Source organism: Phalaenopsis equestris, unplaced genomic scaffold (assembly GCF_001263595.1).
Source record: "Phalaenopsis equestris unplaced genomic scaffold, ASM126359v1 Scaffold000462, whole genome shotgun sequence".
Taxonomy (NCBI): Eukaryota; Viridiplantae; Streptophyta; class Magnoliopsida; order Asparagales; family Orchidaceae; genus Phalaenopsis; species Phalaenopsis equestris.
Window position 1 is genome coordinate 87314 of NW_018164903.1, and position 27812 is coordinate 115125.

A 27812-nucleotide genomic window follows, 5' to 3' on the forward strand; every position below is an offset into this window, starting at 1 on the left:
AAAAAATTTATGTTCACATCTTAACTCTTAAATGGAGTTATATATATTTAGCCGTGAATCAGAATCCTGTAACACCACATATTGGTAAATGGCAAAAGAAGAAGAAACCTCAAGTTTTACCAATCTATTAGTAGACACACATAGAAGAGCAAAAGAGGAAGCATAGAACAAGTTGAATTGAGAGGATTTCTATGTTCATTAAAAAATATGGTCGTAAAAATTGGACCAGACATCAATTAGAAGAATGAAAGATTTAAGGTTCGCTGATTCGACCTGAGTTGAATGTGAGGTTGAACTGAATAATGTAATAATGTATAAATTTATTTAAATATGATATAAATGATATGTTTTTTAAAAAAATTGATTATTAAAATATAATATAAATATATCAATATTTAAATAATAAATATCACACTAATTTTCAGAAATTATTTTAAAATTTAATAGTTACTTTTCTAAAAAAGTTAAGTATGAAACATAAAAATCGTATTATAATAATTATATATATATATATATATATATATATAAGATGATAAAAATAAAATAAGCTGAGATTTTCTCAAAATATCAGATTCTAAAAATTAAATATTGTCAGAATCTAAAATGAGTAAAATCTCTCAAGACATGTTGTCTGTTCTTCTTCTCATCCATAAATCTGTCACGTGGCACTAAGGAATTGTAATCATTCTTCCATCAAACTCCATTATAACCGTGTTTTACTCGGCCTCTATTTTCTAATGCATTTCCTCTCCATTGGAAACTCCCATGGAGCCCACCTTACGTTTCTAAAGCCACTTAACAATATCCAGTCAAACCAGCCGGTTCTTGCCGATTCCAAGCAGGTTCAAGTTGGTTCCAACCAATTAAATTCAGTTCGATGTAGGGTGATTTTTAAGCCAGCCCGATCCAAACCATCGGCTAGTTCATGGTCGAACCGATAGGTTCAATCAGGTTGTCTAAACCATGCTGAAAAACAAAATAAGATTTAGCATCCCACCATCCCCACAAATCTATCATTCATCCCTTGTTACATAAATTTTCTTCAATTAATAGTGGGATTTTTCTATATGAAATGAAAATAAGTGATCATCCTTAGAGATTTTTCTCTTTTGTCTTCTTCTAATATTGACATATAATTAATATTATCTTTAGGGTATTATTTTCTGACGACACCATTTTTTTCCTTTTATTACAGCATGTTTATTAGTGTATTGCTTGAGCTTAAAAAATAAACATTGCCGCATTATCGAGTGTATTGCTTGAGCTTGACATATGAAAAGAAGTATTTGTTCCATGGCCTATACTCGGACAGTTCTTTAATCTTGATTTGGTAAATTGAGCCAAGGGACTGATAATTTTTTCTTGTAAGATCATGCCGATTTTCTTCTTGAGTTCAGTATACTCATATGACTGATGATTTTTAAATATTCGATTTCGAACCTGGTTGAGGTCGGCTCAAAACTAGTTCGAAAAAAATTCAATACAAAATTTTGGTTCGTAGCTCGGTTCGTTTATTTCGATCTTATCTCATTCCGAGCCAAAATTCGAATAAATTTTTAAATGATTAATAATTTTTTCACTAAATTTGCTAAATTCACAGTCTTAACATCACTAGTCTGTTGACGATCGGATTTCGAGCCGAACTGGGATCGGCTTGAAAGAAAAGATGATACTACTTTTAGCTCGTAGCTCAGCTCATTTATTTCAATCAAATTTGTAACATTTAAAGATCTTCAAGGTAAATTCACAGCCCTATATTACATGTTGTTAACTGTACGTCTAGATAAAAGTTCAAATATGATCTGAATTACACAATAGCTCATCTTGACCGTTGTGTGAACGCAAGAACGCCACACATTATAATTTCTGACCATATTGAAGGAAACCGGCAATAGTAAATTGCTGTGGATAACACGACAGTTCTGCAGGAGTATCGGACCGGTTCTACCTCCAGTCGCCTTCAGTTCTCTCGACACCAGCCGCCCCAACCATGTTACCCGTTGGTGGGGCTGTCGTACGCCGATGGGCTCTATGGGAGCTTCGCCGATGGGCTTCGCAGATGCACCTTGCGAAATCTTTCGGAAAAATGCACAGAAGCTCTCTTCTGCACCTCCTCAATGTCGGCAGAAGCCGTCGGAGCCAGAGGAGCCCCGCCAATAAGAGTATCTCTCACCGATTCGGCCGGAAGAGGCGTCTTCGCCACAAGAGTTATAGGATCCGGCGAGCTCATACACACTGCGAAGCCCCTCGTAACCCACCCTTCTCTCGCTCTCCCCGATCGAGTATTTATACATCTGCTCAATGATCTTCTTTTTCTTATGATTTATTTTTTTAGGAGGCTAAATTTATGCCTTATAGTATCCATCTAGGTTTGTTACTATTGCTTGAAGAAGTTAAACAGGGATGATTTGAGCAGTAGTTTTTCTTCATTGAAAGGAGAAGGCGACTCTTCATACTGCTTTTGCGGGGAAGAATGCAGAGATATATCCAAGGTTTGCTGTTATATTCGATGTTTTGGGTGGCTGTTATGTGAAAACCCCTTTATTGTTAATATTAATTTTCAGGCTTGCTATGAAGTTGAGAGCAAAGCAGACTGGTCACTCATTCATGATCATTGCAGGTTTACAAACATTCTGGTTATAAATACATCGCTTACTATTACCTTTTGTTTCTCAAACGCAGCCTAACTTGAACATTTCTTGCACACTTTTCAAGAAAACTTTTTTTTACTTCAAAATCGTAGATTTGCTTTAATGTGGAAACATGAAACTTAAAACAAATGCATAATTGGGTAAATAAAAGGTACATAATGCATTTCAGAGATTCATTGAAGTACATTAAAGTGCACTAGAGCAAAACAAGGTTCAAGTACCCAACCCATTAGTTCTTCTTTATATGAAGCACAAAGCTTCAACAACAAAAATGAAGTGTGATTTGCCTTATTTTCCTGGGGTTTATAAATGACAACCATATCAAGCTTAAATTTTTTTCGGGGATTTGAGCTGCAATTTTAACTCGATCATTATTATGTTTTACTTTTTCACCGATACTACATAGTAACTAGTCTTTTTATAATATGCTCATGAGATCATGAGGACAATTGTCATATCGTTTCGAAAACAGCCCTATTGTTTGACAGTGCTTATCTCTAATAGAGAGGCATGACATATTGCTAACTATAGGCTCCCGAAGTTTTGAAACCCCTAAAAGCTTATGTTTTTGAATGCAGCTAGAAGTGCAAGCAATGACATAAAAATGCACTCATGAACAGTTAATATAGCTTTAGGATTTAGGGGTTCAGGGATCTTGATTACCTAGACTTTAGCTTGCATCCGCTAATATACATTTGAAAATAACGATATGAGAATGTAATTTTTTTTTTTTTTTATAAAATGTTTCTTATTCCTAGAAAATAACAATATGAGAATGTAATTTTTTTTTTTTTTTTTTATAAAATGTTTCTTATTCCTTTTTTTAATTCATTCATATTTAGTTTAATTTGACTCTTTCTCTTGAAACTTTCCTAGAAAAGCATGAAATTCCACTTAGTCCTAATTATCCAAGTGGGGCACCAAGATTCCTATTTCAAGATTTTTTAGTAATGAGGGCAACTTTAAGAAATGGTTTTTTTTAATCGCCTCCAAGTCACCAACAAATAATAAATATGATATGTGATGTATTTTTAGTTAAAACTAAAGAATCAAAATTGACTTTAAAATTTAAGTTTAATCTAACTATTGAACTTATGTCACACATGGTATTATTCTTTAAGACAATCAATTACTAGAGTTAGATTTCTAACAATGTAGATTTCAAAGCTTAAAGGCTCCTTCAATCTTTGTGATAATCCGTCTCCAATTCTAAAGACAGGGTGTCTAGATCCTCAGCTCTCTAATCAATCAAAGGACTAAAGTGCCTCTCAGCTAGTGGAATTTTCATTCAACATAAATCTTAGATTCAAAGTGTCTCCTCCATCTATTGTCCTCTTCGTCAGAAGTACTAAATTACTCCTTCTCCTTATAACTAAAAATTCCTCCTTGTGAGAACATAAATACCATTCAATAACTCTTTAATTCTTTGGGTAGGGCTCAATGGAGCATTCTCATCAGCCCATTCAAATTTGCATGTCTTGAGCATTGGAGTCTCTGATGCACTCTTCAATGTCAACATATCGTTTTATGATTATTTATGTCTTAATTCAAATTTAGACGAAGTGTTCATGGCAAATTAGGCTAAGATAGTTTGAAAGAATTGATTTGAGCACGCAACTAAACTATTTTACTGAGTAGTTCAGTGGCAAACAAAATGAAATGTACCCTCTCCACTCCGACACTTGGCTCAACAGCTTCAATCCGCTCAACTTAAATTTCGGTACACGGCTCGGGCCGGGGTACTTGTTCAATTGAAGTGGACTGTAGACCTATAGAACTAAGTCTAGTTGTCTTGAGCACTTAGAGAAGGCTCAAGAGAATATAATAACTTAAGTCGGTTCAATTAACAACCCACTGCTGCTCACATGAGTGTTGCCACTGCAAGTGTTATTCCTCGACCTTTCCACCTCTCTAACAGTTTCAGTAGGTGATATTTCTCCATTTAGTTGAGGCAGGTTGGGGGCTACTCAGGCCTCTAGAACTTTCTATTTGTAGTTTTATATACTTATGTATTGCTGGAACATTAGTGGTGGTTGTCATTATGAATGTAAAATGTAGAGACAAAGGTTTTCTCTCTATTGGCAGCTTCATCTATATTTCTTCCTGTTTCTATTCTAACGTTTCTACAAGTTATCATGGTATCAGAGCTTGGGACTCCTCTCCTACTCTTATGCTCAACAAGACTGATTTCAGAGATTAGCTTCTACCTCTATTATTTTCTTTCTACTATTTTCTTTCTCCTTTTCTAATCACTCATTATGTCAGATGCCCACTCCTCCAGATGTAGAACAAATACCTTTTCTTTAACACTCATGGCTGATATTACCATTACTCTATCTCTTAATTTTTTTATGTCCAACATCAAGGGTGGCACCGCCATTCAACCTGCGGGAGACAAATATCCCACATGGATCTTTCGGGCAAATGGTTTCTATTGTTTCCTGGATGGATCAGCCATTTGTCCATCTACCAAAGCAGTGACTGCAATGACGTTTTTATAATCAACCCTCTCTTCCTCATTTGGCAATTGATTGATCAAAATCTTTCAACGACTCTGTATTCAACAATTTTCCATTCCATTCTACCATACATACTCAACTTGGCATCTACTACAGCAATATGGCATATCCTAGCAATGATATTGCAATCTACCAATCTATCCAGAGTGATGCAGCTTCAAAATGAACTCCATCAGTTCTCCATGAAAGACCACACTATGTCTCAATACCTGTTGGACATCAAAGCTATCGTTGACAACATAGCATCAGCAGGAGGAAATATAGATCAAGAAGAAATTATTTTACATATCCTATGTGGATTGCTCTCCATATATCAATCTTTCAAAACGAAAATTTGTACAAGAGCTGAAATGATCTCCCTAGATGATATTTACTTCCTATTATGCAGTGAAGTGACTGTTATTGCTGCAGAAAACATCAAAGACTCGCATAATGTTGCCATAGCACTTTTCTTATCTACTTCAAGAGGAGGTCGTGGCAACACAAGGAGCAGAAGCAGAGCTAATCCTAGCTTTAGGAGAGGTACCGCTAAGTTTTCACCTAACCGGGGAGGCCGATCCTCAAACAGTAACACAACTCTATCATTATGCCAAATTTGTGGGAAATTTGGCCATACAACTTTAGCATGCTGGCATCGAACCAACTTCTGCTCCTATCCTACAGTCAAAACCTAGACAACTCTCGTCTTAATCTACCCCCAAAGCAGTGAGTGGATACTTGATAGTGGAGCTACAAGTCACTTAACAACAAATTCAGACAACCTTCAACAAGCAACATCCTATCACGACAACGATATCATTGTAGTTGGGGATGACATCTCTCTTCCTTTCACCCATATCAGGCAAGGTCTTCTCCCTGCACCTCACCGTAAGTTACGACTTCCCATTCTTCTTTACTCACGACTTCTTTCCCACAATATACTCCCTGTTCATCAAGTAACAGCTGGTAATGATTGCACTTACTCTTTAATCAACATGGTTTTCTTATCAGGGATCGGAAATAAACCAATTCTACAAGGCCCCAGTAGGAATGACTGATCACAGCTTTATATGCCATCAACTCTACGTCCATTCATCTTAGCCTCGGCACCGACGTCTAGGCCATCCAGTTCGAGAAATCACTGCTGCCATCTCCAGGACCCAAATTTCTATTGGCATTCCTCCTGTTTTTACTTCTTGCACTGATTGTAATTGTGCTAAGAGTCATAGACTGCCTTTCTTTCGTTCTGTGTCTAGGTCTAAGTTTCATTTTGAATATATTCACTTTGATATATGGGGGCCCTCTATCCATGGTTATAAATACTATATCTTGTTAATCGATGATTATACACGTTACTGTTGGTTATTTTCAATGCTCGCAACATCAGAAACTACTAATAAAAGCATTTCATTTCTTAATATCATCATGAATCACTTCAATACTACCATTAAAACTCTTTGGTCGGATGGAGGCGGTGTATACAGGTTTCACACATTACATCAATATTTTTCCTCTAAGGGTCTACATCATTTCAGTTATTCCTATACCCATCAACAACACAGAGTCTTCGATCACAAGCACAAGCACCTTATTGAGACCACTCGCACCCTACTACTCACAACCCAACTCCCCACTCAATTTTGAGCCGATGCGCTTACTACAATAACCTACTTTATAAAATGCATGCCCACAAAAAAAAACACACCTCATATCTTCCTATAAGTTTCTACATAAACATCCTTCAACCTAACACATCTACGTACATTTGGATGACTTTGTTTTCCTTGGCGGAAATTTCTTCAGTCAAACAAACTACTTCCTATGGCATAACAATGCATTTTTATAGGATACTCTCCAAATCACAAAGGCTACTTATGTTACAACTCACACACAAGCAAGACACTCATCTCCTGACATGTAGTGTTCAATGAAGCTATCTTTCCAACTATATCGAAAATCATCCCTATTACCCCTCCCTCATTCAACTTATCACCATCTCTTCTACAGCCTACATTCCCATGTCCTATCTCCACAAACAAACCCTCAACATCACCAATAACTACTATCATCTTACCACTTTAGTCTACAGTATCTTCACACAACTCTTCAATCAACAGGTCTCCTATCCCAAATCCCCATATTCCACCAAAACATCTCATGATTACAGGGCTTCAAACTGGTTCCTTAAAACCAAAACCAGTTTGATCTCCATACCATTCTGACGCACTAAGCTGACCCAACCTGTTACACAAGCCGTCAAACATCTCCATTGGAGGCAAGCCATGTCAACTGAATTTCATGCTTTACCAAGTCAAGAAATGTCAACTTGTTCATCCATAATCAAATAGCAACATCATTGGATGTCGATGGACTTATCGTACCAAGCTTAATCGTGATGGCTACCTTATGAAGTACAAAGCACGACTTGTTGCTCATGGTTTCAAGCAAATGCACGACATTGATTATAAGGAAACTTTCAACCCGTTCGCAAAATTACCTACCATTTGCATATTGCTTATAGTTGCTCTCCATCATAACTGACCGATTCAACAATTGGATGTATCCAACGCCTTTCTTTATGGATCACTAGCCAAAACTATCTACATGAGACAACTGCAAGGCTTTGAAGATACTCAATCACCTGATAAAGTGTGCCTACTCAAAACGCCATCTATGGTCGCAAACAAACTTCACAGCAATGGTATACCACCCTCTCCAATCACCTTAAAAGTAAAGGGTTTCACATGAGCACTGCTGATCATTCTCTCTAGATCTATCATCGTAAAAATGTTTCAATCTATCTTATTTACTTTGATGACATCCTCTTCACGGGCAACGACTTGCCAACAATCGAAACTAACTCACAAGATCTGAGACGGGTTTTTCAGCTCAAGGAACTTGGCCTCATCAATTTTTTTCTAGGCATTCATATTCAACACACTTCAAAAGGTTACTTTCTCAGTCAACAAGCACACATCACTTCAATCCTCCAACAGCTCGGCATCGAAAATTGTAAGCCGATTCTTATTCCGCTCCCAACAAAACTGAAACCGGATATTGCATCTCAGCATGACTTCTCCAACACAATGCAATACCGACAGTTGACAGGATCACTTCAATTTTTCACGGTTACTAGGCCGGATATAGCTTTTGCTATAAATTACATCTGCCCACACACGTATAAGTTTATACTTTGTCATTTTCAGCTCATCAAACATCCCCACACTATCTCAAAAGTACCATTCACTATGATCTTCACCTTCAAACCTATAAAAATTCGGACTGGGCTGGCAATATTGAATATCGTCGGTGTACTACAAGTTCTTGTTCATTTTTAGGAAGCAATCTTATCTTTTGGACTTTTCAAAAATAGAAAACGGTTGCTAGATCACAACTAAGCTAAAGATAGAGCTCTAGCTGTTGCATCCACCAAAATTCTCTAGCTCAGGCGACTTATACAAGAATTTAACTTTCCTATCACCGCTCCTACTCCCATCTATTGTGACAACATTTCGGCTATTGCTATTGCTCTAAATCCCATTTTCCACGCTGGTACTAAACTCTTGGAGATTGATCATCACCTTGTGCGTGATCGTGTTGCCTCGGGATTAATCAATCTTCATCTTGTTAATTCTCAGGATCAAACTGCCAACATTCTTGCTAAATGCCTACCGGCAACTCAGTTCGGCAAGCTTCGCACCAAGCTCACTATCCTTCCATTGGACTGTGATCTTAAGGGGAGGTAATAATCCACTGCTGCTCACATGTGTGCTGCCACTGCAGGTGATATTCCTCCACCTTGCCACCTCCTCTAACGGTTTCAGTAGGTGATATTCTCCATACAACTGCAGCAGGTCCGGGACCACTTGGGCCCCTAGAACTTTATATTTGTTATTTTATATACTTATGTATTGCCTGAACATTAGTGGTGGTTGTCATTATGAATATAAAATGTAGAGAGAAAGGTTTTCTCTCTATTGGCAGCTTCATCTATATTTCTCCCTGTTTCTGTTCTAACATTTCTACAGGTTATCAGTAGTAACACTAATTGATGTCAAAGTAGTTTAAAATAGGCTTAGGTTGATTTAACATGTGCGATAAAGGGTGGAAATTGCATCCATTAGACGGGTAAATAAAATAAATGTTCAAGTATTTGGAGTTAAAAGGCGTGAACCTAAGATAACTTATATGGAAATTTTTCATATATATGGGAATATGTAATTAGCACTTTATGCAACTCTAAACAAGAGTGGATTGAAAATGGTAGTGGATCAACAAGTTGAGATAAGGCTAACGATGGGGATCATAATATTCATTTAGTTCTTTATGAATTCATTTTGTGTCAGCTGAATGGCCAAGATTGTTTTTAACTTTCTTTATTTGTTTTATCTTTTATATATATTAATTTTATAGTTTTATTGGATATTTTGTTTAAGTTATTGTGCATTGGATTATTTCAAGTGAATTCAAATGGTTGGGTTCAATGAAAATTTACTCATTTTGAGTTGAATCAACTCCACTAAAATAGTGCATCATTTGAATTCAGGTTGCGGCCTGCTTGCTCGAACTGAGCTCATTTTCACCACAGATCTGCCAAAATATATGTGCCTATTCCAACTCTAGAAACTCTACACTTAAATAGGCGTCAGATACTAGTTTCAATTTTAATTTAGAATATTAGACAAGTTTTTGCTGAAGCTTTTTTGGACAAAATTTTTAACAGTTGATATTTCCTAACAATGTTCCTCTTCTATACAGAGCACAAAATTTTAAGTACTTATTGATGGTAGAACGGTTTGTGTGCATGGTTATATCGGGAACAGCAAGAATATTAGACAAGTTTTTGCTGAAGTGTTTTTGGACAAAATTTTTAACAGTTGATATTTCCTAACAATGTTCCTCTTTTATACAGAGCACAAAATTTGAAGTACTTATTGATGGTAAAACGGTTTGTGTGCATGGTTATATCAGGAACAGCATCTGCCAATGGTCTTGATATACTCCAACCAGCCACTTTACTTCCTGGGACAGTTTCACAAGTGAGTGACTCTTCAGACTACTAAATGTCCTGGCTGTAAGATTTAACCCAAGATTAAGGTGTGAGACAACAAATAAGAAAATCATTGGTACCATGAGGATGTATGCTTAAACGCTTAGCTCTATTACTCTGGGAATGCCTTACCTTACCCAGAAAGTAATGAATCCCACAAGTCGCTCTGTCATTGTGGTCCTCAAATTGTGTCGAGAACTTTTAATTTGCTCAACAAATCACTGTAATTAACCTTCTGAGGATCTGGCTGAGTTTTCAAATGTGTTGAGAGTTGAGTAAGTTCTCGATAGAAGATATACATTTAGACTGCTTTTGAATTAGACCACTCACATTAGAACTCTTGTTATATCGGGTAAGGAGAAGGTAAATTGCATACATTCTGTGTAAAAAATATTTTCTTAAAATAGTTTTAACACTTTATGCAATGTTAAGCAAGGATGAATGGAGGAAGGAGGCATAGGATTTTGGGGTTAGTGAAGAATCTTCTAGGCTATAGAAGTTTTTTTACCCTACTTTCTTCTCCAGATAAATACTAGATTTTATTCTTTAATTTGCTTACTCGCTTACTCTGTTTTCTTTTGTTTAAACTGTTTTCTGTATCATATACATATCATTTTTTGTTTTTTCAGATGGAAGAAGAGTTTGAATTGCTCAAATGGACTTTATTAGAGGCAAAGGTTGATGAAAAGCTGACTGGATGTATCCTCTATCATAGGTGTGGTCATTTTTATGCTGTTTTCTTTTAATAGTTTTTCACTATTGCCACAAGAAACCTTTTTTTTGACTAAACCAGTTCTCACAAAGCATTGGTACATGGGTATACTGGCGCGGATTCGCATAAATGCATTCCGCATTGAATTAGTGGCAGCCTCATATGAAGATATACTTGCATCAGCAGCAGCCTCTGTTGCAGCTCAAGCTGCTGTTGGCAGTGCTGTGTATATGCTTCCGTCACTCTATAACCATGATTGTGGTATGTATTTTTTCAGCCACGGAATATTTTCTTCCTGGATGTTGGATTTTGTGTACTCTTTGTTATGACTATCATTTTAGTTTAGTCTTATCCCATCTTTAAGCACTTAATTTAGCCTCCTTAACTATTCCTGTCTGGTATCATTAGGAGTTCTATGTATATTCATTTAACATCCAACGATGTTTTAGAGGCATCACAATGTTATTGATGGCATTCCTCATACTTTTTTATTGACCAAGGTTTGTTTAGGGTTGCTGCAGCTTTTTGTTAAGGTGGTTGTAAAGTTTTGGTGAGAAAAATAATTTTTTAGAACGTTGTGATGAGAATTATTAATATTTATATTTTTTTAAGATGTTAAATAATAACTTTCTTGCAACCACACTGTTTAGCAGATCTGTTTGTAAAAAGCAACTTCCCACCACAAAAAATTTTAGAAAAAAACAAGAAAACAGCTCCACAAATATAGTTGTGATGGCTATTTGAAATGCAACGCTTGCAGAAAACTATTCCACGCATATACTAAATGCAAACCACCTGTTTAATTTTATGACTCCTTATCTACTTCGATTATTACCCGTAACATGTGCTTTTGACCCTTAAAACGAATGCTCAAAGTTTGATTTTTATGAAGAAAGAATGAAAAAAAGGCTACAATCACCTCAAGGGGCTTCTTGGTTTGAGTATCACTTTGAATTTTTGGTCACCGGCCATTTACCACTTGTTGCTTGTTGGAGACGATTTGAAGATGATAGAGCTCTTTAGAGCATGCTATTTATATTGATCAATTACTTTCTAGACACGACTAAAGAAATTGTCAGTCAACCTTGAGGAATGTTTATCTAGAAATGCATTCTAACGCTCAAGCCAGTAAACCTGTTAGAAAGAAAGAATGGCTCGGCAAAACCTTTCTTCGAGAATGAAGAGGTCTGAAAATCTATCTTTATCTCCCTCCCTAGAAGCTAATAATAATAATACACCTACAGTACAACATACTCATCTACTTTATCATTTAACATCCTCACTGTATAACCTTGACCAACTAATCTCATCCCAGTCACATTCATGGATCGCATATATTTCTCTGTTTTCTATGTATATATACATTTACTGTCCCTTTAAGGGTATGTGTATGTAAGCATTAGAATTACTTTATCTTTCTTCTTCTTATTTTGCTTTCTCCCTTCTCTTTCGCATCTGCTTTCATTTCATGGTATCAAAGCCCTTAGCAAAACTGCAATGGATGACTTTGTGACCTCCCAGTTCCACGAAGCTAGATGTCTCTTTCGCTCTTGAGCGCGGCAATTTCCCAATCGTTGAAATTTTGTATGACAAACATCAAAGCCATTGTTACCTCCTAGAGCAATGCTTTGTGAGAACCATTTGAACACAATTAATCCGATTGCTCTAGAAGGTCTCTACTCTCTTCTTTTCAATGAAGAAATCAACATTGCCAATGACAATTCAGCCATTCTTATAACCGATCCTCACCTAGCTCTGTACTCACAATTAGGAAAGAGTAGATATAACTCCAACAAAGTCCGGAATAATACTAACAATCAGGGATAAGGAGTTGCGGATACCACAATCAAATACTTACCCCCAAGTCAAACAGAGGAATTAGCACGATTCACTGTCAAATCTGCAATAAATCTGGACACATGCTCCCGAATGCTGGCATAGACTTAGGATCTGTTTGGGGTAGCTGCAGCTTATCTAACTTAACCAGATAAGTAGCTTATCGTAATAAGCTACTGATCTGCAGCTGATCCGAATAAGTTGATTGACTGTTTGATTTGTGCATTTGGAAAGCAACTGATTTGCAGCTGTTTCTGGATAAAATATCGTTCTGCTCCTGATCTGGATAAGTTGGTTAGCTATTTGGTTTGTGTGTTTAGAAAACAGATGATTTGCAGCTATTTCTGGCTATATATTTGATAGTTTAGAACAAAAAAAAATCATAACAATTCATAATAGTTCTTTGATTTTTTGTAGAAATGTTGTCCTTGGTCCATACCAAATAATAGTATGATTATAATACCCTAGACATTGATGCTTACAGGTCTTGCTCTAACTTGTAATAACATAAAAATTTCAATATAAAATAACAAAGAACCACTTTTTTCAAGCATAGCATGGTTTCTAATTGTATATACTTAAATTGATAGAATAACAAATTCCTAGTATTATTAACACGGAAGGTGTAATTTATTAGCTTGTAGGGGTGATGTAATGCCAATACCCAAAAGTGCCATTGGTAATGGCCTGTTAGAAATCATGGAACTGAAAATTGCTTATTAAGCTTCTAAAAGTTTAATTTTGATAACTATATTGACTAGATGCTGAAGTTGTAAAATTGTCAATAGGTAAAGCCTCAATTATTGAGTCAATGGGGAAACTTTTGTAGAAGTTATCACAATAGGAAACCACTAAGCCATAGTCCAGAAATTCATAAGCAACGTATTATAGAATAAAAGAATAAGAATCGATTTTCATAAAATTAAAGCTTGTTTGCGGCGAAGCAAAACAACCACACATAGGACCTCCCAACTGCAATATGACTAGACATAAGTCTACACAAAGCAAAACATTCTCAATTGGCTAGATAGAATAGGGAACCGAAAACAACTAATTGATGGAATACAAAAACTAATCGAAATGCTTGCTATGGTAAACCAAACTTGACGCAGTAAGCAGAACATTAGAGAACAAATCTAAACAACAAAGAGCAGCTCTGGAATATTTAAAGAAGATTTATTTTTTACAAAATTAATATCTCTATCTAAGGAGTTTGAATCAAGCATTGAGGCACATATTTATTGAAAAACAAAGAAAAAGAAGGACAGAGAAACAGGTCTAAATAACAAAGAACAAATCTAAACAAAAAAAGAAATCTTTATGCATAGAGATCTTCCTGTGGCTTGTGATTGAAGGAGGGAGGAGAGCGGAAGAAAAATGCTTACCGGAGAGAAGGTTTGTCGCAAAGGAGAGCAGGAAGATTTGTTCGACCCCTGCCGAGAAGAAGCGCAGAAGAAAAAAAAAGTGCTTACCGTAGAGAAGTTTTGTCGCGTGAGGGACTTCTGCCGAATGGGGGAGTCCGACGAAGGCTTCCAGGTTGGGCCGATGAAAGAGGGAGGAGCCCGAGAGGTAAATCGAGGGCGCGAAAGTAATAACCGTGCGAACGAACGCGGGCCGCGGGGATCATCTTTTGAACGCATTTTTAACTAAAATCAAATTCCGTTTTGGGATAAGTAGGTCAAACATGATAAACAAACAGCATGGCGGCGTTTTCAAAACACCGTCCACACTTATAAACTGCCCCAAACGGGCCCTTAATGCCAACTATCAACCAGCTAAACCTCCACCAACTACCGCTCTCATTACATCCAACACAATCGCTCCAGATTGGTATCTAGACACTAACGCAACAAGCCACTTGACGACACCTCTCGATCAATTTCAAACAGCCGAACCCTACCATGTTCAAGATCAAATTCATGTGGGCAACAGAGAATTGCTTCCCATTCAGCATCTAGGGCATGGTCTTATACGAAAATCGTCTCGTAAGCTTTCCCCTTAAACTGTTTCACTCACCTCAACTCTCTTGCAATCTAATTTATTTCTTCCAACTTGTTGTTGATAACAATTATTTTATAATCTTTGACGCTGCCAGTTATCAAATTAAGGACTGAATCTCGTAGCCAACACTTCTCTAAGGCCCAGGCCCCTACCGCAATGGGTTGTATTTAATTACTACAACTCAACATGCTCTCGTTTGTACCACGACCCGTAAATACTCTTGGCATCATTTGGGACATGCTAGTCACCAAACTCTTGCAACCACAACAAATCAACAACCCCGTCTCTCAATTTCTAGCACTTCTCTTTTTTGTAAGTCATGTACCACTATTAAATGTCATCATTTACCTTTTCCTTCTGTTAGTTATACTCAATGTAATCCTATAGAGCTCATGCATTTCGATGTTTGGGGACCATCCCTAACATCATCTATTCAAGGATTTAAATACTACATTCGATTTGTTGATATTTCTACTCACTTTTCATGGCTTTACCCAATGCATCACAAATCTGAAGTTCTTTCTAACTTCATCAAATTTAAACAGCTAGTAGAACTCCAATTCGATTAGAAAGTTAAAATTCTAAGAACCGATGGAGGTTGAGATTATGAAATTTGCAATTCAGCAATTTCCTCCTTAATAAAGACAAACAACCTGTCCATATACTCCAGAACAGAGTGGGATTGTCGTACGCAAACACTACCACATACTTGAGACAACTCGAGCTCTTCTAGTCGACTCCAACCTTCCACCCTCATTATGGCTTAAAACAGTGGTCACCACTATTCACTTCATCAAACGGTTGTCTTCACCTACTCCATCCAAGCTATCACCATATCAACTACTTCAGAGACCACCACCCGATGACAACCTCCTAAAAATATGGCTATGAGTGCTTTTCTTGGCTGCACCCCTCTCAATGAAACAAGCTTCTACAAAGGTCGGTTTCCTGTGTTTTCTTGGGATATCTTGAACACATCAAAGGCTATAAGTGTTTTAATCATACCACAGGTAAAATAACGACCTCTCGACATGTTATATTCAATGAACAATTCTTCATACATTCAATCTATCATTACACCGCAACCACCTAAACTCCCAGACTTACCTCCATTTACTCTACTACCTACCTCCAGTTCCTTTACATCACCTCAGCTTACCAATATACCCTGACCTCCACCATCTAAAATCACAAGACCTCCATCATCCAGCCACCTCCTCCTTAGCAAATACCACCTAAACCTCCCACACCAATCCCCACACAGCATGCCATGTTAACCTGTTCCAAAACAGGTTCCCTGCCAGCTAAACGAACCTTTGACCTCATGCATGCTACCACACAAGCTACTGAACCATCCACCTATAAGCAGGCCTCTTGATCTCCTTAATGGAAGCAAGCTATTGATGAAGAAATATCAGCACTTCATTCTCAACAAACCTGAAAATTAGTCCCCCCTCCTATTGACCAACTAATTCCTGGCAGCAAATGGACATTTCGCTTCAAAAGGAAAGCTGATGGCACCGTGGCACTGTCAATATTTTGAGCAAATACGCTGAATGTCTTTTTTTCTTTGATTTCATTCCAATAAATAATAGTCTGTACAATTTAATTTAGATACCTATAAAGTATACAATCTATTTTAGGTAGCTTAATAATACATATTCGTAATCTAAATATTCAGCTAAAAGGAAAGAATCTATGCAATTAAAATAAAGAGTTTAATGCAGCAATTCAAAACATAAAATTCTTAATTATGTCTGATTTTATTTATTCTTGTTCTGACATCCCCCTCAAATTGATGCTGGCTAATCAAGAAGCATCAATTTATTAACAAGGAACTGATGACGCTGCTGAGAGAGAGTCTTAGTAAATATATTGGTTGTTTGAAGATCAAATGAGATATGAGAAAGAGAAATAACATCATTATCATAGGCTTCTCGAATAGAATGACAATCCACTTCAATGTATTTCGTGCGCTCATGAAAGACATGATTAGCAATAATCTGGATAACACTATTATTATCTGCATAAAGTGAAGTAGACTCAATTTGAGGAAAACCATGCTCAGCCAACAAACCTCGAAGCCACATGATCTCAGGACAAGCTGAGGACACAGTGCAATATTCATACTTAATAGATGACTTAGACACTCAATTTTATTTCTTACTCTTCCAAGAAATTAAAGAGTTGCCGAGAAACATACATCAACCAGTATTAGATCGACGTGTATCAGAAGAACCAATCCAATCAATCAACCAGTAATAGATCGACGTGTATCAGAAGAACCAATCCAATCAACATCACTATAGGCTTTTAAGCGAATATGAGACTCCGTAGAAAAAAAACAAGCCACAAAGTACATTTCAAAAACCTGTTGACCGACAGTACTGCAGCTAAATGAAGATGTATAAGTGCCTACATAAATTGACTAACTTGTTGCACAACAAATGAAATATCAGGGTGTGATGGTTAGATAATTGAGACTCCCAACAAGTTGTCGATACAAAGATGGATCAGATAGAAAGTCGCCCTCATTCTGTTGATATTTGACATTCACTTCCAAAGGAGTATCGATAGGACAACCCATCTTGAAACCCAACCAAAGCAATGAGTTTCTTAATTTAATTATGTTAGTGAAAAAAAATGTCAGCAGGAGAAGAGTGAACCTTAAGGCCCAAGAAATAAGTTAAAGACCCCAAATTTTTCATGTGAAAAGAACCCTGTAACTGAGACACAATTAAGTATCAGATTCCGTGATGACAATATCATCAACATAGACTAATAACAATACAATTCTCTTGCAGTCTTGCAAAGAAATAATGAAGAATCATACTGACTTTGAATAAAAGAGAAGCTAAGAATAATATTACGAAATTTTTCAAACCATATTTGTGGAGCCTGTTTCAAACCGTATAGAGATCGTTTGAGCTTACAAACATCATGTGAGAGTGTAGAAAATAAGCCTGGAGGAGTCATATAGATATCTTTTTAGAGGTCTCCATGCAAAAATGCATTATTGGCATCCTTCTATTGTAAGGATCAACTTTTAGATACAGTAATAGATTGGACAAGCCAGACAGTGGTCATCTCAGCCACAGGTGCAAAGGACAAGCCAGACAGTGGTCATCTACAGTAATATTACGAAACTTTTCAAATCAATCTCATTCTCATGTCGATTGCCAAGAGCTATCAATCGTGCCTTATATCTATCAAGGGAGCCATCATATCAGAACTTAAGGGAATAAACTCATTTACAGCTAATGAGTTTAACGCCTTCAAGACATGAAACAATATCCTAAGTGTGATTCTCTTGAAGTGTTTGAAGTTCCTCTTGCATGGCTTTGATCCAACAAGTCTATTTAGCAGCCTAAGAATAAGATGTAGTTAGTGTAGTATTAGTTAAAATTGCATAATAGTCATATCTATTAGGAGGACGAATGTGTCGAGTTGATCTTCGAAGAATCATTAGAGCATTTTCAGGGGCAGGGTCGGGAAAGACTGGAGATGAAGGGTTCAAATGTCGTGTGTTGACAAGGTCGGGCTTGAATCATTTATCAAAAGAAGAATCATCAAAGTGAGGAAGTATAACTGTGTCAGTTGTCGAAAGATGATGCTGAAAATAGTATTCTTGTTCAAAGAAAATCACATCTCGAGAGATATGTCATCGATTATTAATCGAGTCATAACACATAAAACCTTTATGATTAGGACCGTGACCCATAAAAACACATCGAACAGACTAAGGTGTCAACTTATGACGTTCATGAGCAAATAAATGAACAAAACAAATACATCCGAAAGTATATAACATATGATAATTAGAATGTTTACCAAAAATTTGATCGTAGGGAGATCAAACTTCAATTGTTGGGATGGTAAACGATTAATCAGATTAACTACAGTGGATAAAACTTTTGTCCAAAACTTAGCTGGACAGAAGATTCTAGCAACAATGTGCGCACCATATCCAACAAATTACGATTTTTTCGTTCGACAACTCCATTTTGCTGAGGCGTATACGGACATGTATGTTGTGAGATAATACCATTGTTATGAAGAAATGCTTGAAACTCATGAAACATGTATTCACCACCATTGTCAGGTCGTAAGGTTTTTAATACAAGTGGAGAACTGAGTTTCAATATATGTTATAAAAGTTTGAAACATGGTAAACACTTCTACTTTAGAATGCAAAAAATAGATCCATGTGAATTGACTGTAATCATCAATAAATGTCACAAAATATTTAAACCAAGTATGCGAAATAACATATGTAATTCCCCAAACATCACTATGAATAATATCAAAGCTTTTATTGACACAACTGCCCAAAATAGGAAACGATAATGTCTTACTTTTGCCTAGTTTACAAGAGGAACAATTAACTAATAAACTTTTATCTGTATAACCAAGAACACCACTTTGCAACAAATGATTTAAAACAACATTATTTGGATGACCTAATCGTCTATGTCAGACGTTAGCCTTATTTTCAACTACTAAAGAAGCAAATTACAATGTTCGAGGAATGATAAATTGTAATGGAAACAACCTGCCCATTTTAGGCCGTTTCGGTATCACCTTCCCCGGCACCCGATCCTGCACAGCTCAACCATCACAAGAAAAATGTACATCACAATTATTATTCATTATTTGACCAACAAAAAGTAAGTTAGTAAATAATTTAGGAGAAACCGAGACATGTCGGAAGAAACGGTTAATATCACAAACTTTCGTAATTGAAATATTATTTTCATCAGCATCCTGAATATATTGAGTACCAGTATAGGGGTGTTGATTATGCAATAAATCAGATGTGTCAGTTATATGTTTCGTCTCGTCAAAATCAATAAAGCAAGGAGAAGGAACATAAGTAATAGTCTTACATTTCCCTTGAAGATCAAGAGCAGAAAAAACAAAAAGAATCATTTGTTAAACCATATCTGCTGTGAGAACAGATTGATTATTGTCAGCAATTGTTGATGTCGAATCAGGATTGTGAGAGTCGGATACCGTAGCATGAAGTGCTTGTGATTTGCGATTTTGAGGTTCTGTAGGACACTTCTTAATAATATGTCCATTTTTCTTGCAATAATTGCAGAACTTCTTCCTGCATTTGCGAGCTATATAGTCAAATTCTTTGCAGTTCCTTGGGTCTGGGTAGCATATGCAACATTAACTATTTCTGATGATCCACTGACTGTACCAATAGCGGCTCGTGTCGACATTCTTTGTTATGCGCGTAGTAATTCACCAAAACAAACATGTAAACAAGGAACTGGATCTCTGTTCAGCAATCCAGCCCGAACAGGTTCAAATTTAGGTCTGAGCTTCTTAAAAAATTGATTGCGGTGACTCACTTCATGAATAGCCAGAAGACTAGCTAAATTTTTCTTCAAAACCTTAGCATAGATAATATCAGAATATTCGCTCCATAAATTTTAAAAATCAGAATAATATTGCTTAATTGAGAGATTGTCTTGACTATAATTACTCATATCAAGTTTTAATTGAAAGCGCCTTACAGTGTTATTTTGATTGTAGACGCGCTTCAAGTATTCTCATATTTCATTAGTCGTCCCAAAGGATCGTAAATTGTTCACCATATGAGCTCAACAGATTTCAAAATCTAAGAAACAATTCGAGCATCCTTTGTCTCTCATTGACCAAGATTTTTCGACTTCTTCGTTGCACTCAAGGATCGAAGGTTTCGTCTGCTTCATTCGCCCGCTTCGGAACTTTCTCGCTTGCCCGCGCTGCTTCTGCGGCATCTATGACTGCTTCTTTCGATTTGGCTTCGTTCGCTTCGACTTCGGCTTCTTCGTCACTCCCAAAAATCGAAGGCTTCGGCTTTGGCACTGCTTCCTAGATCAACGACTTCGGCTTCGACAAATCCTAGACAATACAAGGCATGACTTGTTGCTAAGGCTTCGAACAAGAATATGAATTAAAACACACCAAACATTTAGTCTCGTTGCGAAGTCTCCCACCATTCTCACCCTCTTAATAATAGCTCTTCATCATAAATGGCATACTTCAAATGTACATCTCCAATGCTTTTCTTCATGACAAGCTCAATGACACTATTTTCATGCGTCAACCTCTAGGATATATCGATCCAGGCTATCCAAATCATGGGTGCCTCAAATCTTGATACGACCTCAAACAAACATCGCGCCAATGGTTTGAAATATTCTCCAAGCATCTCACGAACTTTGTGTTCAAGCCATGTCATGCTGATTTATCTCTACTAACCTACAATTACAGCTCCACTCAAATTTATCTTCTTCTCTACATAGATGATATTCTCTTAACAAAGAGCAATCCAAGTGTCATCCAACACTAATCCAAGAACTTCAACGCACCTTCTTGATGAAGATGCTAAGACCGGTGTCCACATTCATCTATCTCAAATCAACTATGCCAAGGATGCCTTGAACTGGAGAAATATTTGCGTACATAAGATGTACGCAGCGCTGCGTACATCAGAGGTTATTCTGGGGGTACAGGGGAGTTATATCTGAGTTATACCGGAGGTTACAAGGGGGTATAACCCAGATATAACCCCATTGTACCCCCTGAATAACCTCTGATGTATGCAGAGCTGCGTACATCTTATGTACGCAAATATTTTCCCTTGAACTGGGCAGACATGCTTGACTGTAAACCACATCCAAATCCTTTCTTTGCCTCCTCCAAGCCGGCAGCAAACTCCAACCCTTTCTGCATCCCACTCAATTCAATCACTTGGTGGGGTCGCTCCAGTACCTCACTTCACAAGGTCAGACCGCTCTTATCTCAGCATCTCCATAATCCACTCTCGCTAAACTATCAACAACTAAAACAATTACTATGGTATATCAAAGGAACATCAACTCTCGGTCTTCCTCGCAAAGCTGGACCTCTTATCTTGCATATCTACTCCGATTCAAGTTGGACTAGTGACTCCCTCGACCGTCGATCAATTTCTGGATACTCTCTTTCTTGTGCCCCAATCTAATCTCCTGGTATGTCAAGAAACAGCCAATGGTGGCTCATTCTTCTACTGAAGCCGAGTATCGAGCTCTATCCACGAACGTCATTTGGTCACGAAGGCTTTTACAAGACTTTAACATATCTGCATCTCATCCAACCACTATCTATTGTGGCAACACCTCAGCAATGGCTATCACCCATAATCTGTTCTTCCACGATCGCACGAAGCAAATTGAGATTGACTATCATTTCATTAGAGAAGACATCATCTCCGAGGGGCTCTCTCTCGAATATATTCCAACCGAAGAACAATTAACTGATATCTTTAACAAGGCACTTCCTACGCCTCGCTTTCATGAACTCAGAGCCAAGTTAAACATCTGCAATCCAGCCATTAGCTTGAGGGGTGATGATAATAATACACCTGTAGTACACCATACCCATCTACTTTATCATTTAATATCCTCACCGTAGAATTTTAGCCAACTAATCTCATCTCGGCCGCATATATGGATTCCAGATATTTTTTCCGTTTTTTATATATACATTTATTGTTCCTGTAAGGGTGTGCTTATGTAAGCATCAGAATCACTCGTAATGAATTGAGGGTTCTGCTTTACCTTTCTTCTTCCTGTTTCACATTCTTCCTTCTCTTTCGCGTCTGCTTTCATTTCAGTTTGGGTGGACTATATTTTAATACATTTGGTGTGACAAATGATGGAAGGTGATATCTCTTCTTCTAAATCTTTGCCAAACGGAAGTATCACTTTGTGAGCTATTTTGCTCCTTTGGCCGAACTCAGGTTTTAAAATCAAGACATTTTATATTTAAAATTGAAGCTAAATTTGAATTTCATTGGGGTAATTGATAGCTTGATGAAAGGTTTTAGCTTTGACAATAGTATTGCTAGATGTTTGAATATTTTTAAGATTGATGTTGGAGGAGGTCTAAGTTGAGCCTCATTGTAATCGAGGTTGCAAGATTAATGTTGGTTTTTTAAGGCTTGTTTGATGGGTTGTGATATTGATCTTATGGTGAGTTGATGGTGGTCACTCACAAGAACCATTGTTTTATTTTGCTGCTATTATGGAGAGATTATAGAAACGTAAATCATGGTTCTCTTAATATTATTATTAGGATTAATCCGCTAACAAACCTTTCAGAGACATGATTATCATTAACTTAAAATAAATGATGGTGAAAATAATAATAGTAGAAATTATTGAGTTTTTCTTTCTTTATTTTCTTAAGCTATTAATCTTTTTTTATGAGAATGTACAAATATATATTTTTTTAATTTTCTTAGGTTACATGAATAAGTGCAATATCTACTCGTTATATGTTGCCATGAGATCCCTCGTCCTTCAGAAAGGGGTTTTCTTTTGGACTTGCCATTAATCGGGTGGTCAATTTAATTATATATTTTTAGAAGGGGAGCTTTTAGGAAATTTCAAATGAGAAAGAGCAGCCATACATATCTTTGTTTATATATGCAATTATGAGTACTTCTAACACTATGCATTATTATCTCTGACTAGACAAATATTTAAGGGTAATTAAAAAATATTAGTCTTATTTTGAGACACCAAGATTGGCTACTTAATTTTACTTACTGTTTGCAGTTATCCACCAACTTTACATTGGCTGAAGTATTCAAAGAAATGCATTTTTCATCTAATTTGGCATTAACATTATTATAAGCTATGAAGCACGGACACTTTAAAAGGCCTTTTGCATCCATGCTGAACATGAACACATCCATCACACCCCAACTTGTGCCTGAAATGCTAAAAATTATTTACTATCTTTTTCTTTTTTAAAATTAAACTAAAGATTGATCAATAATCAACTTAAATTGGACATGCACAAACTATTATTAGTTAAGTTTTTAGTTTAGGTTCGATGGTTGATGGTTATCCTGTTTTACAGTCATGGAGACAATAAGTGTTGCAACAAAAGTGTTCAATTACACTCTGTTGAGTGCAACAATGAGAGCAATTGAATTAATCATGGCGAAATAAAACTAGAGTTATACATGCAAATATGTTATAAAAATATTAAAATGAATACATATAGAATAATATTAGGATTTACATGATTTAGTCAAGATTGACTTACATTGACTGGGTATGAAGATACTGTTAACTTCACCATTAAGAGTATGGAGGCGCACAAATTAAAAGTGTACAAATAATTACACTATTAAAACTCCTTTGGTGGGAATATGTACCTATTAGAGTTAAAAATAACCCTTTGAGATAAGATTATTCATTTAGGTAAGCACATATCTGATCTAATTCAAAGCCCTCACAGCTCTATTTTATATTTTGATCTGAATTGTCTGTATCTCAGCAGTTTTACGTATCATGTCATTGCCCATAAGGATGTTTTCTCCACCAACAGAGTTTTAAATGAAACGATCTCTGCCAGAGTTCATGTGATGTGAATAGTCAGAGTCGATCCAATTCTTAAGGAATGAGACCCAAAAAAATAAAAATTAAATTATCTGCACTGACATAATTATGTCATACTTATCTTTCTATTCCTCTACAACCAATGCTACTCCAGAGCTATATTTTGTCTCTTTGATCATCTTTTTAATTGCTTCTCTTGTAGTAATTTGCATTCATATTTATATTGTATAGACTTCTTGCATTAGGGGAATTATCCTTTCTTTTTAAACTTGATTTCGATTTCTCTCATTTTTTTTCTTTGTTCAAACTCTTACTTCTACTCACCAATAAGCCCATAGTTGGGCTTTCACTTGGCCTCTTTTTCTCAACTCATTTAGTAGAAGAGTAAAATTTATTTATTTTGAATGTAATGTTCTTCCTATACATCAAAGGGATAGCAATATGCTCATTAGTGGATATGGTAGAGAGTATAAGTTAGAGAGTATAAGTAAGCTCAAAGCTTTATCTTCTTCTCTAATTTTCACATATAAATTTGTTAGATCTAAAAGAAGCTTGTTGTAGACATTCAAGTGCTCTTATGGCGAAATACCGTCTTTTGCATGAAGTATGAATGACTGGTGCTTCAAATAGAGTGTTGGCATACTTATTTTTGGTGTTTTTCTTACACCTGGGCACTTCATACACTATCTATTCTTTCTGCTTCTACTATTAGATTTATCTCACACTACTTGGTTCTTCTATTGCGGCACGCACAACCAATAAAAACTATTCAGACTTTGCAATCATTATACCATGTTCTACATTTGATTCAATCCTAGTCTTTGGATTTCTATATTTTCATAGTTCATTCATTCTTAAGCACATCACTAGGGTGTCTGCTAGTTTTACTTGGTCCAGTGTGCCCGAGCTTTCGATACTCTTTTGTTAATTGACTTAGACCTTTTTTTATATATTGGACTTGTTGGTTCAAGTCATCATGATCTGTTGGACTTGTTGGTTTACGATCTATTGGATATATTGGACTTGTTGGTTTACGATCTAAGATCTATACACTCTTCAATGACCTAGGACCCTGTTGATCTCTATATATGTTTCTTGAGTTGAATTGATCAGAAATGATGTGAGTGCTTATCAATGAATGCAATGTCATGTAAATCGACATCAAAATACCACATTCATGCCCAAAGGCACTTGGAGCATCGCTTGTTCATAAATCGAGCTACATGTGGATGCCCTGAATGTCAAAATTACTAGGACAATGTTGCTAGATGTATACAACAAGCAACAAATGCAGCGCTGCATGGATCAAATCCAAATGACTTAGATCATCGTAAAAATTGTCTTTAAAGAACATGTGTTCGTAAAATTGACTAGACAAATGCATCTGGAACATCAAAATTTTACAATGAATTTTTATGAGAAAAATGAACAATCACGATGAAATTGATGGGGTTCGGGCACAATGTCAAATGATTTGAGCTTGAATTGCCTTGATCGTTACCAAAATTGTTCAAATGTCATTGGTTCAAAAATCTCTATAAGTTAATGTCGACTTGAATTTGTCCAATTAGACAAAAATTCACTATAGTCTATTACCATTAAAAAATTTTTACCAATTAAGGTACGTTTACTACTTTTTTTTTAAATATTTTTTATTTTCATTTTCTTGCATCGGTACTATGGTATCCTTAAGTAGTACTATAATGAGGTAACTCCTGCGATTGACATGTATGTTTATTTCATTTTATTTTCTTTTAATTTCTTTTAATTTTTAAAACATTTGTTAAATTTTCAATGCGGATACAACATATGTAATATTTGTAAAAAATTAAACATTCATTTAATTTGTATCATGGCTTATTCGTTGAAAAAATAATTGTATTTTAAAAATAAAGAAAAAGTATAAGTAGAAAAGTAATTAATCACCATAACCTTAAAATTGTAGTATTAACATTTAACCATCATTCATAAACTTCCAGTTTAGCACCTAGAATCATAAATCTTATTTTTAAATTTCTTAAAATTTTACTAATTTTTAAATAAGCTTTTTGTATTATAATTCTTCTAACATTTTGTTATAATCTTTGTTATAACTTTCACAAGGACCTAAACATTCAAAATAGATATTATATTCAAAAACAAATTTGTAATAATAATAATAATTTAATTTTTTAATCATTTAAATTGAATTTCTAAATTTTCAATTTCTAATTTCAATATTGCTTTCATAAACTACTTCACTATTCTTACTTTTCTATTTTATTCATCCTATTACTAGGTTAATAGCATTTCTTTGGAATAAAATTAAACATAGCATTTAGCAGAATAGCCTCAATTAGATTTTTTTTTTTATCATTCCCTCCCTCTACTCCCAAATTTAATCATCTTAAATTAACCCTTCATATTTTTTAACAATTTTTAAACTTAACTATATGATATAATTGTTAGTACAATCAAAAGTAACAGGTAGAAATTTATCTCAAAATAGCTCCATATTTGTCTATTTAATAATTTATATAAAAATTATTCATGTTCTTGTTGTCATTTTCTACTTGTTGAGGCTATATAATGCTCACCATCACATCATATCGTGTCTGTGTCTCATGTCGGTCGCCATACTTCATAGGCTCTAAGATACTTGTAGCCATTGTTATAATATGCCATACGACTGACAAATAGCAGCTGCCCCCTTTGGTTGTACCAAATTCATCATTGATTTAGTAAACACCACCCTTCATTTTTTACATTTGCAGATCCCAATACACATATAGTATGGATTGACAGTGCATTTGCAAAGCTGAAAGCTCTTCGCCATATTGAAGAAGGTCTTCTGCCAAACTCATTGCATAATCTTTCTTCTGACAGCTCCTGATATTAAAATTTTAGTACACAAAATTCATGTTATTTTGTTCTCAGGTGAGGAGCTCCGCATATGCTACCTTGATGCAAGCATGGATTTTGATGCTCGTCAGAAAGTTCTTTCTGAAGGCTTTGGCTTTCAGTGTCGCTGCTTGAGATGCCTTTCCAATGACTGAGCGGCTGTCAATGTTAGATACAAGAAAAATATGTAAATCAATAAATATGAATCCACAAACGGTATAGTTTGGCTATCAATTTTATGTTTGTTGCTTGATTATAGAGTTTATTTGGAGTTGTGATTGAAGAGGCTTCATATTAGTTGAACATGTTAGAAGCCTGAAGCTTGAATCTCTGTTTGGGGCTGTTGTAGTTGTTTGAAGAAGCAGCTGTGAAACTGCTATGGCGGTTGCTTTTATAAAAAAAATAAAAAAATTCAAAAACTCTGATTGTAGCTTCTTAAGCGGTCATCGCATCTAGCCAGGTCTAGTTGCGAAACATAATTTTCAGCAATAGCTTTTTGAAAAAAACAGACAAAATGTAATACTGTAAAACTGAAAAAACTGTGGTGTAGCCCCGCACCACCTCCTCATTACTGTCCCAAACACACCTCAGACAATGTAATACTGTAAAACTGAAAAAACTATGGTGTAGCACCGCACCACCTCCTCATTACTGTCCCAAACACACCTTGAATCTCTTGTTATTTTTATATGTAAGATTGCATGAAAATTGAATTATATTTATGACCCCAAAGCTTTAGGTGTTCGATATGAAAATACGGAAGGTGTGTGGTGTAAATTCCTTCAAAAGAATTTG

The 27812-nt window shown here is 35.9% G+C and overlaps 1 protein-coding gene across 2 annotated transcripts; it reads left to right on the forward strand.

Annotated features, from left to right (window-relative positions):
- The first annotated feature begins 1895 nt into the window (after positions 1–1895).
- LOC110027897 (histone-lysine N-methyltransferase ATXR4) lies at positions 1896–27204 on the forward strand. 2 transcript variants are annotated; one of them, XM_020729520.1, is made up of 9 exons: positions 1896–2282; positions 2370–2492; positions 2565–2620; positions 8788–8891; positions 10121–10188; positions 10829–10898; positions 10993–11172; positions 26891–26962; positions 27054–27204. In XM_020729520.1, exons 1-9 carry the CDS (start codon positions 2118–2120, stop codon positions 27170–27172), a joined length of 957 nt encoding a protein of 318 aa, XP_020585179.1. In that variant the 5' UTR covers positions 1896–2117; the 3' UTR covers positions 27173–27204. The 2 variants fall into 2 exon arrangements, with proteins under 2 accessions (XP_020585179.1, XP_020585180.1); XM_020729521.1 differs by lacking the exon at positions 8788–8891 and having other exon boundaries at positions 10062–10188.
- Positions 27205–27812: the final 608 nt, after the last annotated feature.

What these genes read in the sequence shown, in the direction of transcription:
- LOC110027897 (XM_020729520.1), top strand. Translation starts at nt 2,118, where the DNA reads ATGTCGGCAGAAGCCGTCGGAGCCAGAGGAGCCCCGCCAATAAGAGTA. An exon ending in AATGCAGAGATATATCCAAG is followed by an intron (nt 2,493 to 2,564) that starts GTTTGCTGTTAT and finishes ATTAATTTTCAG; the next exon opens with GCTTGCTATGAAGTTGAGAG. An exon ending in ACTCTATAACCATGATTGTG is followed by an intron (nt 11,173 to 26,890) that starts GTATGTATTTTT and finishes TTACATTTGCAG; the next exon opens with ATCCCAATACACATATAGTA.